A 15,697-nucleotide genomic window follows, 5' to 3' on the forward strand; every position below is an offset into this window, starting at 1 on the left:
GTGGGAAGTTTAAACATCCGAAACCCCGGCCTGAAAGCCGCGTCTTGAGCTCTGCTTCCTTCCTGCGCTTAAACGGACAAATTAACACAAAATTATGTCAAAAATGTCCGTCTCGGTGAGTATCCTAGTAAAGTAGTCGGTTCTTATGTGAACATGAACAGCTGAGAAAGAAACCGGACACGAGCCGCGTGCGACGCAATGTGTCAAAAGACATATAATCAGTGATATTGTCTCCACAAGATGCGACACGACAAATCCCCGAAAGTAAACGGATTCCCCGTTCTGTTTCTGAAATAGTCCAAGCACTTTGCAACAGCCGCTTTTTCGCATCCAGTGTTGACAACTTCAAGCTGCTGCGGTGTTAAAGTGATAGACACAGAATTCCAATAATCCTGCTGTTGTCTGCGTTTTTAATGTTGATCAAAGAAAATAGGACAAAGAAAAAAACAATCACTCACTGCTCTTGAACTTTAAAAAAGACACACACACACACATTAAAATAAAATACAATTTTAGACAGTGTACATTCAGTACAATTGTTTAGCAGCAGTGTTCTCCACAAAGGCTAGAAAAGGTTGCCAAGTAGTAAAGAATCTCTTATTTGACCCTTTCATAAAGCATCGGAGCTTTTCCGATTGTATGTTATACATAACATCCTTAATCCAGTGTCTATATGTTGGAGGCGAAGAGTCTTTGCATTTATACAAAATTAGCCTCCTGGGATCTGCTTAGATTATAGTCTCGAGTAACAACTCCAAATATTGTTGTATAGAGTGGCAGGAGCTTGTTTACATTTAGGAGAACACGTGTAGGGTCCACATCACTTTTAATCTTTGCCAGTCTGTCCTTCGACCAATGAAGACGATGTACAATTTTAAACTGAACAATTGTGTGTCTAAGACTAATAGAAGATGAATGTGTTCTCCTATTTGTTTCCTGCCAAATATTATCTGATATTTGATCCTCCATTTCTTTATGATTTATGACTAAATTAAATAAATAAATAAATATCAGCTGAGGAATTTCAGTGGTCAAACAAGTTGTGACAAAACATGTTATTTATTAAACAATCATTAAAAATGACTAATGCCTAATTTTTCTTTGAATTGACAGATGAGTTAATCAGTTATTTTAACCATTACCTTCTGTTATGGGTAATCTCTTTTTATGTTTTACTTTTTAGGATTTGCACCTAACATGCAGCGCAATGTACCTGGTCCCCAGTTTGTAGGCCAGCAGCCGGGACCTTCTATGTCTCCACACTCTTGTCCCACTGGCCCTGTGCACCATAGTGTGGGCTCCTATCAGCTGGGCCCCTCTTATGGGCCCCAGAGTGGCCAGTATGGACCTTCAGGTAACATGGAAGGATTTTCTTCTAGTTTTCTTGTGTGAATTTTTTTATGCTCCAAATTGTTGTAACAAAACACTGCAGAACTATAGACCCCTCACTCACTCTTAAGTTGTTCCAAACCATTTCGACTTAAGGCCCATTCACACCGCGGATGAAAACTATAACGATAGCAATAAAGTTTTTAAAATCATTCTAATTCTATGAGATGTTGACACAACTACAACAACACAGAGGAACGATATTGTTGTAATCAGTTTCAGAACTATTTTTTTCCAGCTGAAGAATGATTAAAAACAGCCAATGAGAATCCACCCAGCTTCAAAAAGCTTGAGCGTTTAAAGCGACAGACAACTAAACTACATGCACACTTATAATAAACTGAAAGTTGTCTGTTGGAGTGGATGCTAATATTATTGTTGTAGTTAAACGATACTTATATAGTTATATGTTTTTAGTTATTGTTCTTGGTGTGAATGGGCCTTTACTGCTGTGAAACACAAAAAGACCATTTATGAATGCTGCACTTTCCGCTCTTTAGTGACAAGGGACTGTCATGCTCAAAAAAGCACTATAAAAGTAGTGGTCCATACGTCTTGTGCAAGTCAAGTCACCTTTATTTCTATACCGCTTTATACACTACAGATTGTGACAAACAAGCTTCACAGAGAAAAGAGCAGAATCAATTATGGAAGCTCAACTATGGAAACAACTCAGATTCTGCCTTAAAATAGCTCTAAAAGACTGTAGTGTTATTATTTAGCTAAAGTCAGTTCAGTGTTGGTTTAGATCAATAACAGTGTTCAGTTCTCCTCTGGCCTAAGCGAACGAATGCGGTGTGATATTGATCGAGGTACATCACAGCGGCATTTGGTGGGAAAGAGTTGTAGTCTGGAAAACATGAAGGTAGAGCTGCAGGTTAGCCAGTAGGAAGACGACTGGACTATCAGTGGCCTTAAGCACTATGAACGTTCTTCTCGATAAAACGATGCACATAGGTCCCAGCTGGTCCTGGCTTGACCCTATAGCTGGCTGTAGGGATCTGTGCTAAGGGCTCATCAAGTCGCAGAGGTCTCGCTGAGCATCTGTCCTGAGGGCCTGTCTCGTTGGAGTCTCCGCTGGCCATGAAAGGCTGTGTTGTGGTTGTTCACCATCCATCATCTGGTCTGGATACGGGCCGGATCAGGCTGACTATGGTAACCTCGGGATAAGCGAGAAACAGACAAACTAACATAAGATGCCATTCTTCTTATGATATAACGCGTACATTTGGTGTGATGGGAGGTGTTCCTGGTTCTGGTTGTAGCCAAACAATCCCTTAAGAGATTGAAGAGATAGAAATGTGATAGTGTGTACAGTAATGTGTATGCTAGGTTAAAGGATGGGTCTTTAATCTAGATTGGAACTGACAGTGTCTGCCTCCTGAACAATGCTAGGAACACTGTTACAGAGTTTGGGTGCTAAATAGGAAAAGAATCTACCACCTGCTTGATTTTGATATATTAGCAATCATCAACTGGCCAGAATTTTGAGAACACAATGGACATGAAGGTGTTAAACCATTCAGGGCTTCATGTACACTATATTGCAAGTCTTCTGAAGTCATACGATAGCTTTTTGTGAGGAACAGACAAAAAAATTGCCCTCTGCTATACCTCTCAAATCTCATTTTTGTCATCACTTTAACATTCATGCATGGTTTGTTGCGACCGATCAAACATGCAAGAACCATATCACATCAGTTAAGCCTAGATAGTTCTAATAGAGTAAATTTTTATTTTGTGGTGAATTAATACTTAGTGTCTGTTGTTGTTTCAGCTGTGTGCGTCTGTGAAAGAGACCCCATTAACAGGGCTCAGCAGCAATTCATCATGAATGTTATGGCGTGCTGGTGTAATAAATGAATAGCTGCAAAGCGTGCCTTTATAATGTCATGGCCTCCACTCTGCCTGATTGATAGTCCCTGTTGTCCTGTACTCTCATTCAAATGACTGACAGCTGGCTCAAGACAACAGGGGTGCAGCATGCTGCTGCTGTTGCAGGCCTGACACTGACTGAGCTACAGCGGCAGTCAACCACAGAATTGTTTACACAGATTGATAGGATCCATGAATAGATGCCACAGTCAATTCATCGTTTGGAACAACATTAAATGTAGCATTTTATTGTTTCCTGAAGTCTACTTACAATACAAACATTCATAATTATGTTTTCTTTTTTTGACAATTTTCCACTCTCTCTGACTCATACACTTATCTCATAGTTCTTGTTTTACATGGATTCATTTTGGTGCCCATATTAACAGGTAACGGATTTCACACTGCATTCATCAGTAGAGTGGTGCTGCATGACAGAAGTAGCACTGCAAGTATAGTTTCAGCACTGGGACTAGTTTAGCTGCGCATTAAGCCCAAAGTTAGTCTCAGCCTCAGACGTCACGCCCACGGACTGTTGGCTGAACATCTGATGCATATGGCACACAAAATTGGAGTCGTCATCGGATTGGTTGAATTATGCAGGATTTCCGGGAGACGTGTGTCGTGTTCTTTAACGTTCTGCCTGGAAACAAAGATGCCGTGATGCCAAACCCCTTCATGGAAGAAGAAATCCGTCATGTTTACAACTGTGATGATGAGCAATTATCATGATAAAATAAACAGATTTTCGGATCCGCTGGATTTTCAAAAGTATAACGGATAAGCTGGATTTTCAATGTGTGTATGTGAAATATGTAAAGTTCGCGCATAGACTATTTAAAATACGTCCAAGAGTTTTACATATCAGTCTGTTATTGTGGGGACATTTCCACGCCCCTAAACATGACGCGGCACAAAACGAAACCTGATTGGTTGGTTTATCTGTCAGTCATATGGCCTCTTGGGTGGTCCTTGGCCATTCAAAGCGGCCGAGGTTCCCAGACCTTCTGCCGTCAGTCTGAAGGTCTGGCTACGCGAGACTAGCCCAAAGTATACTTCGGCCATTCGTGTTCCACAACGGTCCGCTCACTGTCCGCATGACGTAATTTTCGTCATCAGGCGTGTCCGCAGGTGCGGTGCGAGGTGAATGTTGAGACAGAAAGAATCCACTAGGTGGTACTACACATGTGTTGAACTCATTTGTCTACGCTCATCCACAGTTGAGGATACTTTGACATGTATACATGTAAAAATGTCTCACTAGCTGACCCAAAACAACTATTTTGATCAAAAAGAGAGTTGTCTCACCTGCCGACTGTTTTTGATGAAATCTCGCCCTCTTCTGTTGGAGGTCTGTCACATATGGCAGAGAGTCTTAAAAGTCTTTAAGTTTTAAGCAGGACAATGGCTTGTTGCTTCTTCAGAAGCTCATTGGTCACTGCCGTGGCCAAATGATCATCCCACCAAATGAGCGTTAATTTTGAACGAGACGGAAGTTGATTTCAAGTCAGTAAGGCCATTAACTCAGCAGGGAGTTGAGTCATTGCAGCTGTTAAGGCTCCCCTGCTGAGATCTGATTCTCCATCAACTATGTAAATGAGGCTTATGATTGAAATTAGAGGGTGAACCTTCGAAATAAAAGCATTTTAGCATAAGACTGGGCTTATGAAGAATTTAAAGTGTATTTGATCTGCAGAGTTTCAAACGAGGAAGGAAAATCCCCTTTTCCATGATATATTCCCTTTAAACAGAGAATTGTCTTTGACTCGAAGCTTAGTTGTTGATGTGAATTGAGTCGAAGGCAGGGAAAGTGGGAAACCTTTGAGTCCTGTTGTGTCAGAACAAGCTTTGGCATTTTGTGTAGCTGAATTACAGAAACATGGGGGTCATTGAAACAAGGTGAGATACACATCTTTTTAACTCACAGTAGGCATCAAATTGTGTTCCCATGTCCCAAACCCTCTGTCATCTATGCATCGCTCACAGCACTGTCAGAAGGGCAGCCGGCTGCATCCTTCACATTCATGGCACCTTTCCCTCTTTTTCACCTGAGGGAATGTTGGGATTAACAGGGCTGGAGGAAAGTCACCACAGAGTGTCTGACAGCAGTACGGCATTTCTGTGTAATTGGCATTGCTCCAGGTCCACGTCTACATCCTTGCAGGCTGGAGTGCCTGTCCTCCCCACCGTGAAGGAGCTTGTTAAGGGTCTCGATTCAGTGTAACTACAGAACGGGGGCAAAAAGCCAGCATCCCCCAACCTGCTTCATGTGATTTTTGAATAAATTTTTTTACACTGGGAAAGAGGAAAACATGCCAAGACTCTCTGATTTCCACGGGGAACTCTTGAAACACGAATGAGCCAGAGATCTCAACGTTTTGACAGCTTGAAGAGTGGAAATCCCAGTTCTAATTGTGACTGAAATGCTGCTTGGCAAACTCTTCTTGCCAAGCGGCGATCTGGGCACGATTAAATTTATGCCCATTATGCACATCAGCACATTAGACGGAACTTCACGTGGTGAACATGATGTCTCGTCCCCTGAGAAACTTGACGTCCAGTGGGTGTCAGGCTGAATGTCCTCAGACGGTTGCTCTTGAAACATGTCTTGAGGAGACATACTTCATTAACAACGGGCTTTCTGATGGCCTGCTGGGGCTTTGGTTCCACACTAGTTTTGAAGAATGTCAATTTGGCTGAAATGTGTCCAGACTTCACTGTCTTCCAGTGATCTCCCACAAAGTCTGATAATTTGACTGCCTGAGAAGGAACAGAGAACGAAAAGAACGATGTATGCAGAATTTAGACTTGCTTTCAAAAGTCAACATAAGATCGAAATGGACCCTATTTACTTTTTCCAAAAATGAACATTCTGTCATTATTTACGCACTCTCATGTTGTTTCAAATGTGTATTACATTCTTCTGTGGAATGCAAAATTAGATAATTTTATGAGTATCCATTACATTGTGACTTACTTTATGAAGCTCCCAAGAGTGTCAACATAAAACTACATATGGCTGAATATTTTTCAAGTATTCCAATCAGGTTTTTTTTTTTTTCAAATATTTAAGCAATTTTGACTGTAAAATTGTGACTACCATCCATGTTCTCCTTTTGCACCATCTAGTACATCAAAATATACAATACAATACAATCCATTCATTAAGGGATTCAAACTCTAAATTGGCCAAAATCAAGATTTGAAAATTGAGAAACATTGCAACATAGATGACATTGTAAATGCTATTTCTGGGTTAAGATTGTTTGGAAACACACACAGGATGTTTTTTTCACCTCCTAGAGGAAGCAAATATGATGGAAAGGAGCAGAGTGCAGGGGTCTTGAGACATGTTTTGTTAGAAAGTAGAACTATTTTTAACTCTTAAAGGGGTCATGCATTTTTTAATTTTCTAATGTTTCCTGAGTTGCACTTATAATGTTATTAGGGCTTTTACATTAGTCTTCTTTATCTCTAGGTAACTACTCACGCCCTTCTAACTATGGCGGAGCACCAGGTGCCAACTACAGTGGCCCCGGCCCAGGCATGGGCAACAGTCTTGGCATGAATGCCAGCAGTCCAATGCACGGGCAGGGTCCAGGGCAACCCTGTGGCTCTATGACCACGGCTCGAGGACCAGGGCATGCAGCTGGCGGCCGGCCGTACCCAGCAGGCTCCAGCAGTGTGTCTCCAACGTCTCCCAACATGCCTCAGTCTGCTGGCCCTGGGATGGGTCCACCTCCTCCCAACGTCAGTCGCAAGCCCCACGAGAGTGGCCCTACATCTGCCCAGCAGAACCCAGTCCCCTCTGGACAGCCCAGGTAAATCAGAGCCATAATTAAGTGCCCTCCTGCTTGTTTGGTCTAGGATGCATAAATAGTTAAAGGGATAGTTCAACCAAAAATGAAAATTCTGTCATGATTTATTCACCCTCATGTTGTTCCATACTAGTATGGTTTTCTTTCTCCTGTGAAACACAAATGAAGGTGTTTTGAAGAATGTTGGTAACCAAACATATTTGGTTACCATTGACTACCATTGAAATCACAATCACTGAGACAGTTCTCAAAATATCTTCTTTTATGTTCCAGAGAAGAAACAGTCATACAGGTTTATTTTTTTGTGTTAACTATCCTAAAAAATGAAGATAAAAATGTTTTTCTTTTTTGGCTTAAGAGTAAATTAATTCCATTTGGGGAAATCTGGTCGGTAATGAAAAAAAACTCAAACCAAATAAAGTGTTTTACACCATACGAAATATATATATTTTTTTTTGGACAAATACAATCAATATAATTCGGGGTTCTCCATTTAGATTGTTAGAGCCAATACTGATTTCTTGTCACCTGATACCGATTCTTTTTCTATTTAAGTTTTTATCAGGAGCTTTATCATAACCAATTATGTAAGCTCTCTGCTCACGGTCACTGTTAATTGAATTAAAATAATGCCAGCTGTTGCCTAGGTTTTGTTGTTTGTTTTTTGACAAAAACACTGTAGCTTGGTTAACTTGATAAACAGATAAACAAACAGAAATTATTCATTATGTATTCAAAAAACAAATGTTTTCATAAAAACAAGCAAGCAATTGATATTAAATACAACCATGACACATTAAATACAGGCGTAATCAAACTTAATATGGCAGTTTTGTTTATTTATCCATTATTTCATGTTTAATTATTACTATTCATTGCAATTTGTCATTTAAGAATGAATTAAAATGTCTAAATACTGCATGATGGCATTCCCCACCTTTTCATTGGAGGTTGGTAATATTGATTTCTCTTTTATTTGTTTTCCTGGAGTTTCAATGAGGGGAACATGTTCTCATGTGAGGCAAGAGTGGAGAGAGAACAGCAAATGTGTATGGACTGATTTTGTTCCACTGTTAAAGTAATTATTTGCCCACACTGACGTTGTTCCAAACCTGTATGAGTTTCTTTCTTCTGTTGAGCATAAAAGAAGATATTTTGAAGAATGTGGGAAACCAAACAGTTGCTGGTTCCCAGTGATTTCCATAGGATGAAAAAAATACAGGTTAATGGTGATTCATACAGGAAAGAATCTCATACAGGTTTGGAACTTTTTTGGGTGAACTGTCCCTTTAATGACATTTGTGACCCTGGACCACAAAACCAGTCTTAAGTCGCTTGGGTATATTTTTAGCAATAGCCAAAAAAATATTTCAAAATTCAAAATGATCGATTTTTCTTTTATGCCAAAAATCATTAGGATATTAAGTAAAGATCATGTTCCATGAAGATATTTTGTAAATGTCCTACCGTAAATATATCAAAACTTAATTTTTGATTAGTAATATGCATTGCTAAGAACTTCATTTGGACAACTTTAAAGGCGATTTTCTCAATATTTTTCTCAATATTTAGTTTTTTTTGCCCCCTCAGATTCCAGATTTTCAAATAGTTGTATCTCGGCCAAATATTGTCCTATCCTAACAAACCATACATCAATGGAAAGCTTATTTATTCGGCTTTCAGATGATGTACAAATCTCAATTTCAACAAATTGACCCTTATGACTGACTGGTTTTGTTGTCCAGGGTCACATTTATTCAGATTAACTCACATTATTATTACGTTGTCATATTCACCATACCTTCCTGAAGCATCATGATTCAGAATGGTCCCCCTTTGTAACTTTTATGCATGTTCAATATGTCATTTTGCCTATGCCTCACTGGTTGGCTACTACTCAACAGTCTATTTGGCAATATGTCACCAAATAATGCTGAAGGCGGCATTTGGGACAGGGCCAAACATGGAATTACTCAGTACACCTTTGAGTTGTCATTTCTGTTGAAAGTGAACAGGCACCAAGGAGACTGTTATGCTCTTCCCCCTGCTTCAGGCCTCCCTTTGGCAGGTCCCCTGTATACCCCGGCCTGGCTGGGCCCGGGGGATGGCCAGCCTCCTTCCCTATCCCTCACCCCCATCACCCTCACTACAGTTCTGGGCAAGGCCAGGGGCAGCCTCACGCTGAGCTGTATGGGTAGGTTCAAGCTCGGACCCCTGGCTGGATGGCTTTGCTCTGCTTGAGTCTGCTCGCATCCGCTAGAAACGACACAAGCCAAGCGCTCTGCATTCGCCTCTCCTTTTTCCTCCACCATGGCTGTGTTGTACTCTTGAGCATTTAAGAAAGTTAATCCTAGTTTTTACACAGACAGGAGAAGCATCCTCTGGAGAGAACGTTCAGTAGGTTGGAGAACTGAAGAAGCAGCTTGTATAGCTAAGAGTTAAAGTGAAGTGAAAGAGGAAGACTGCAAGTTAAAAGGAATAGTTCAACAAAAAATAGAAATTCACAGTTCATGTGTCTTTGCAAAACGGTATGCTGTTATTTTTTTCAATGTGGAACACAAAAGGGGAATTTTTGAAGAATGTGTACATAGCTCTTTTCCATTAAAAAAACCTTAAAAAACCATAAAGTACTCTATGACTTTTGCACTAATTTCCATGTCTTTAAAAGCATGCAGCAACCATACATCTTAACTGAACAGCTGGCCTCTGTTGATCTGAAATCTAAAATTGGCACATTTACAAGCACATCGTGTCACAGGTTTGACGTCATATCTGCCAAAACGGCATTGGTTCTCACACATGTTGAGAAATGGAGAATAGGAGCTGTTGCAGAAGGGAATATTTTCATTGAATAATGACTTACATTTTGGTCTGTTTTCACATGAAGTTATCACATGAAAAAGTCACAAGACGTAGATAGCAGAAAAGAGCTGTGAAGATGTTTCAAAAATTTGCTTGCATCTTCCATGAAAAATATATCAGCATGTGAGTTTGGAGCAACATGGACTGATTTTTGTGTGTACTTGTCCTTTAAGACAATAATCAAACTGAAACTCTTTTTATTGAAACAGCAGCTCTCGTGTTCGACAGTGTGTGTGTAAACGTTTGTCTCCAAACTAAGTTTGTTTAGCCCACTTATTTCCTGTTTTCTGGATTTAAAAGTGGAATTGAATCGTATTTTGTTCTTAGATTGAAATTGAGTAGTGTAAAAACACTTCAAGTGTGCTTTGGGTCACACCCATTTTAATGATCGCATAACGCCATATACTCTAATTAAAATGAATAATTATGCACCCCAAGTTCAGTTTTTAGTTAGAGTTCAGGTGTGATCCGCAGATATCCGTCGGAGAAAATGTTGTCATACGTGAAGACATGTGGATTGTTTCTTATTTAACACTTAACGTCTTATTTAAAGTGAAACATGGCGTATAGACAACACAGGAATCACTTCTTTTTCCTTTGTGTATTAATCGTGAATGTCTTAACCCACTCTGCTGTCAGTGCATATTTGTTGCTTGCCAGCTGGAAGAAAATAAAGAAGAAAAGAAAATAAGTGTACTAACAACTTACCAATGTACTCTTCACATATTAAACAGGCTCTTCAGCTTTGTTTGTGTTCTGATGTTTGTGTGCTGTTGTCCATAGGCCAGGCGGGTATCAGGCTGGGCCCCACATGCTTGGGATGGGTCCTGGAGGCCCCTACAACCATCCACCGAGCAACAGCGCAGCCAGGATGACCCCTCAAGGACCGTCCTACAACACAATGCCCACCGGTGCGTGTTTAGCTTATTCATGCGACAAGAATGCAGTTTTTCATTAATGAAGAAATTGAAGAATGTTTAATCATTTTACACTACAGCTCAATAGATTGGTGTCAGTAAGAATGTTCTTGTCTCTTTATGCTCACTAAGCATAAGAAATGTATTTGATTAAAAATATAGTAAGAACATTAATATTGTCAAATATTATTACAATTTCAAATAACTATTTCAATATATTTTAAAACGTAATATATTCCTGTAAAAGCAAAGCTGAATTTTTCAGCATATGCTGATTTGGTGCTCAAAATTTTACATTCAAATACATACATTTTTTCAGGATTCTTTGGCGGTTAGAAAATTCAAAAGAACAGCATTTATTTGAAATATAAATATGTTAAAGTGCCCCTATTATGGGTTATGAAAGGTTCATATTTTGGTTTTGGGAGTCCCCAACAACAGGTTGACATGCATGCAAGGTCAAAAAAACACTTTCATTGTCTTATAATATGCATTTATTTTTACCTTACTTGCTCAACGACTCCCAAACGATTCGTTTAATGATTAATTTCCCCAAACCCTCTCCTTTTGCATGACGCTAATCGGCGGTGATTGGTCCGATTGGTCTCATTTTCATTTTCAATGATTCAGAGTCGACTCTTTCTTTTGAGAGACAGTAACTTTATACACGGTGCACTTTCAGATTTAAAACTTAACAGGATGTTTTGATTCACTTAGAGCTGTGTTACACACTCCATGAAAGGTCATTTTCAAAAATCCATAATAGGGGCACTTTAAAGCATTATAAATGTCTGTGTCACATTTGGTCACTTTTATGCATTCTTGCTGAGTAAAAATATTAATTTCTTTAAAAAAAAAGCTTACTGACTCTAAAAGTTTGCGCTGTAGTGTATATCAAAAATATTCTATAAATCTGTTTCACAAAGTATTTTATTTTTAGACATAATATTTGATGCTAGGAATTTGCATTGCACCAAGTTAAGACGTGCTGTTACAGTAGAGATGCACACATATACCTTTGTTTAGAGGGTGTTGATCAGATGTTGTGCAGATCTCTGGATGTTGCAGTCTCAGTGTCTGAATCTCCTGTAGGGCCCGTGACAGGCTCAGGCGACAGCATGATGCCCACCGATCCCAAACTGAGACTTGAGCACAAGGAGGAGGGCAGCACACCCACCACAGAGCCTCCTAAGCCAAAGGTATGAACAGATCCTTCTCCCTTTGACTCATTGAACATGTTCAGAAGATGCTAACAGATCAATTGTAACACTACTCCTAAACCTTCTCTTTTGCAGTCTACGCATGACCACTGACCTTTGCTTTAACAATAACTTTGTTAATATCTGCTCAGTAAAGGTGAAAATATCTGCTTTGGTCTTGACACTGTGCCCTAACAAGGAGTGGTGTGATAAAATGTAAATATAGGCTAATTATAGTCTAATAACTATAATAATACCCATTACCAAAAATCCACCAAATTTAGATCCCCAATTTGCAAGCACAAACATGATGGAGCACTAGCAGAAAATACAAATCGTTGACTTTTTTTTCTAAATTGAAATAGAATCAGATTGTGACCAAATTTCAGATTTCATGATAATTTTGCAAAGAATCTTAATCAAATTGTCGTCAGAGGAAATATTTACACCCTACCGCTCGTAGTTTTTTTAATTGATCGTTTTGTTATTTATACTCCCTAAATTGAGTGCTGAAAGTGCTTGAATAGTGTTCCATTTCAACGTGTTATTCGGTAAACAAAGGAATATAATTCTGTCATGTGTCCCAATGAGAACTCTTGTAAGCTCTGGAAGACCTTATTTCACAATTTTCTTCTGTATAACTCGTTCTTTCCAAGTCATTGCCCTTACTTTCATCAGAACTTCATTGTGTCATTAAGTTCAGCTTTGGTTTGATTGGTTGAAATATGGCGCACCAGCAGAGCGTTCTCTCTGAACTCATCTTTCCATTCTCGCTTCTGGATGTCATTTTTTTCTGGGGTTTTGTTTCATCTGTAATTCATCGTGATGTTCTGTTTTGTCCCCTTACTGATTAGAGGGAAGTAGTTCTGTCACCTTAAATAATTCCCAAAGAATTCCCTCTGTTTTCATCCTGATTCACAATAATCTCTATACTTTTTTTTTTTTTTACCTCATGGCATCGATTGGGAGCAGAGCATGGCTTTTAATGAAACGTGTAGAAAACATCACAACAAACAGAAGTGCCTTCGAACGTTTTCCACAACAGCTGAGCTCTACTGATAATAGCAAATAAGAGTGCAAATTATTACATCATTTGTTTGGAGATGCAACAGCAAAGTAGACAATATTGTGAAAATGTATGCTACTCAGTGTTATTTATTTGAGCTGTTGTATAAAAGCAATCACGCTGTTGGTAAATTTCCTGCTATAAATTTGTATTCATTTTTTTTATATAACAACCGGTAATTACATCAAATGCAGCTTGTGATGGCATAAAGCTGAATAAAATTACTTTTAGTAAAAAACATGAGCTTGGTTCTGTAAGAGTATTACGCATCATTTCGGTGGACAAGGAGTAAAGGTGATCTGAAAGCTGTCCCTCCATTAAACGTGTGTGTGGGTTTCCCTATGTTTTCTCCATCACAGGACAACTACGGCTCTCAGTGTGTGTCCCAGCCTCCCACCCCGTCCCCTCTGTCCCCCAGCCCAGCTAGTCTGTCCTCTTATCAGGGGGACGACAGCGATAGCATTAGCAGCCCTGCCTGGCCAAAGAACCCCAGCAGCCCTGTAAGTGCCTCATGCAGCTTTACTATCTTCTCTTGATTTTCCTGCTTTTCCTTCTTCTTCTTCTTCTGTGGATATTTAAGTCTCCTGTTTGATGGTGTGAGCTGTTTTGACCTCAGATATGATGGAATGAGTTTTTCTCATTGTGACTCTCAAGTGGCTACCACAAGATTTGTTATCCTCTCCCCAGTTTCTTTTCAGTAAAATCCAATGTCAGGGAAGCTATTTTAAAACTGCTCATAAATTACTATTATTATTATTTTGTGAGTTTTAAGGCCCTTTCACAGGATTTGTGTCGATATTCGGCAATGTGGGGACTTGAAAGAATGGCAAGTTAAAATGTTGCATTCTGTGCCAGAGTTGAGGTTAATGTTGTGGTACCCTGCTGAGTAATATAATGGTGCCTACATACTAGACTTCATGCTTCACCAGCAAACATTGCAAATGCATTGGATTCAGTGAACATGGTGCGTCGCAAGAACATAGAAGAAAAGAGTTTGTGACGATCTTCCATCATGCAACCAAAACTTAAAAAAAAAAATCAACTTTTGTCACTACGCACCCTGTTGTAGCAGTGAGAAGTTGTGCTTTGAGAATATCCATATGTATAGGCACCCTAAATCAATGCAATCATCTGCTTGTTTACTTGCACTCATACACATGATACCATCGATAGCATACAGCACACGTGCAGTGTTCAAGCAAACAGTGCCATGCATCAATACTCATGCCTGTCTAAAAAACGTGTATCAGTTTCAGTGCATCACAATCTGCAGTGTAACTTTACTCGCTAGGTAGGTGTCAGAATGGGACTTATTGAGCAATGTGGATAACATAACACTCTTAGGACAAAGAATGATGTGCTCACAGAATGCGTACGGGGTGTGTCGGTGGCGATATATCTTACTCTCTTCTGTACCCATCCACTCTAGAAGCCCAGCTCGGGGAACATGACAAACGAGAAGATAACACGGCTGTACGACATGGGCTGTGAGCCGGAGAGGAGGGCATGGGTGGATCGCTACATCGCCTTCATGGAGGAGAGGGGCACGCCTGTCCCCAACCTGCCTTCAGTGGGCAAGAAGCCACTGGATCTGTGCCGCCTCTACCTCTGCGTTCGAGAAATCGGAGGCTTGGCTATGGTGAGTGAAGTCCGGAAAGGCTGTTGCCGCAGCTCTTTTGGGCTCTGTGAGAGTACTGCTGTGTGATCGTGCTGGGATTTTAAAGGAGCAGAGCTTTGAAATGCATGTTAAAGAATGGCGAAACCTCTCATATCTGCCTCAACCATCAATCACAGACATCAAAGAATCAGAGGGGAGGGGGGGGTTCACCGAGAATGCATCGCACCTGCTGATGGTGTTTTTTAGTTTTTTTTGCACGTGCTGTCTGCATTGTTTTAGCACTCTGCATCTCACACAAGGTTGGTGGAAGAACAATTAAAAATTTAAATAAATACATAAAAATCTTAGCCAGGCTCCAGTGACTGCTGCTTCCCTTTATATCAGGGGGTTTCAAACTTTTTCAAGTTGTGAGTGTTAAAATTTATATATAATAGTAAGTACATGTTAATTAATACTACTCCGTGTGTTATTAAATTGTGACAAGGACACATTAAAATAAAGTGTGACCACATATTTATATCATTGATGCACAATGTATATGTACCATATTGGCTGATTTTGACTATTTAATTATAAATTCTCATGCTGTTAAATGTAATCTTTACACACATTAAAACACTAAGATTTTACTAACACTGTTAAATGTTAACTCATATGTAAAAATAGTAAAATCTTATGAATATCAGTTTGAGAAATATCAGCTTGTACACAAAATAATTATCTACTTATCCCAATCAGAAATAATTTTAATATTTGTGACCCTGGACCTTAAGTCTTAAGTGTCAATTTTTCAAAATTGAGATTTATACATCAACTGAAAGCTGAATAAATAAACTTTCCATTGATGTATGGTTTGTTAGGATAGGACAATATTTGGTCAAGATACAACTATTTGAAAATCTGGAATCTGAGGGTGCAAACAAATCTAAATATTGAGAAAATCGCCTTTAAAG

The 15,697-nt window shown here is 39.5% G+C and overlaps 1 protein-coding gene across 1 annotated transcript in view; it reads left to right on the plus strand.

The window, feature by feature from the left end:
* Positions 1-15,697, plus strand: part of LOC107742311 (AT-rich interactive domain-containing protein 1B-like) — a 105,041-nt gene that overhangs the window by 79,608 nt on the left and 9,736 nt on the right. Inside the window, exons 7-13 of the mRNA XM_016555237.1 lie at positions 1,184-1,354; positions 6,743-7,085; positions 9,136-9,276; positions 10,728-10,855; positions 11,954-12,060; positions 13,486-13,626; positions 14,556-14,765. Of these exons, the coding sequence (XP_016410723.1) occupies positions 1,184-1,354; positions 6,743-7,085; positions 9,136-9,276; positions 10,728-10,855; positions 11,954-12,060; positions 13,486-13,626; positions 14,556-14,765 (1,241 nt within the window). The remainder of the gene's footprint in view (positions 1-1,183; positions 1,355-6,742; positions 7,086-9,135; positions 9,277-10,727; positions 10,856-11,953; positions 12,061-13,485; positions 13,627-14,555; positions 14,766-15,697) is intronic.

Source organism: Sinocyclocheilus rhinocerous, unplaced genomic scaffold (assembly GCF_001515625.1).
Source record: "Sinocyclocheilus rhinocerous isolate Xijiao unplaced genomic scaffold, SAMN03320098_v1.1 scaffold973, whole genome shotgun sequence".
In the NCBI taxonomy this organism is placed as follows: domain Eukaryota; kingdom Metazoa; phylum Chordata; class Actinopteri; order Cypriniformes; family Cyprinidae; genus Sinocyclocheilus; species Sinocyclocheilus rhinocerous.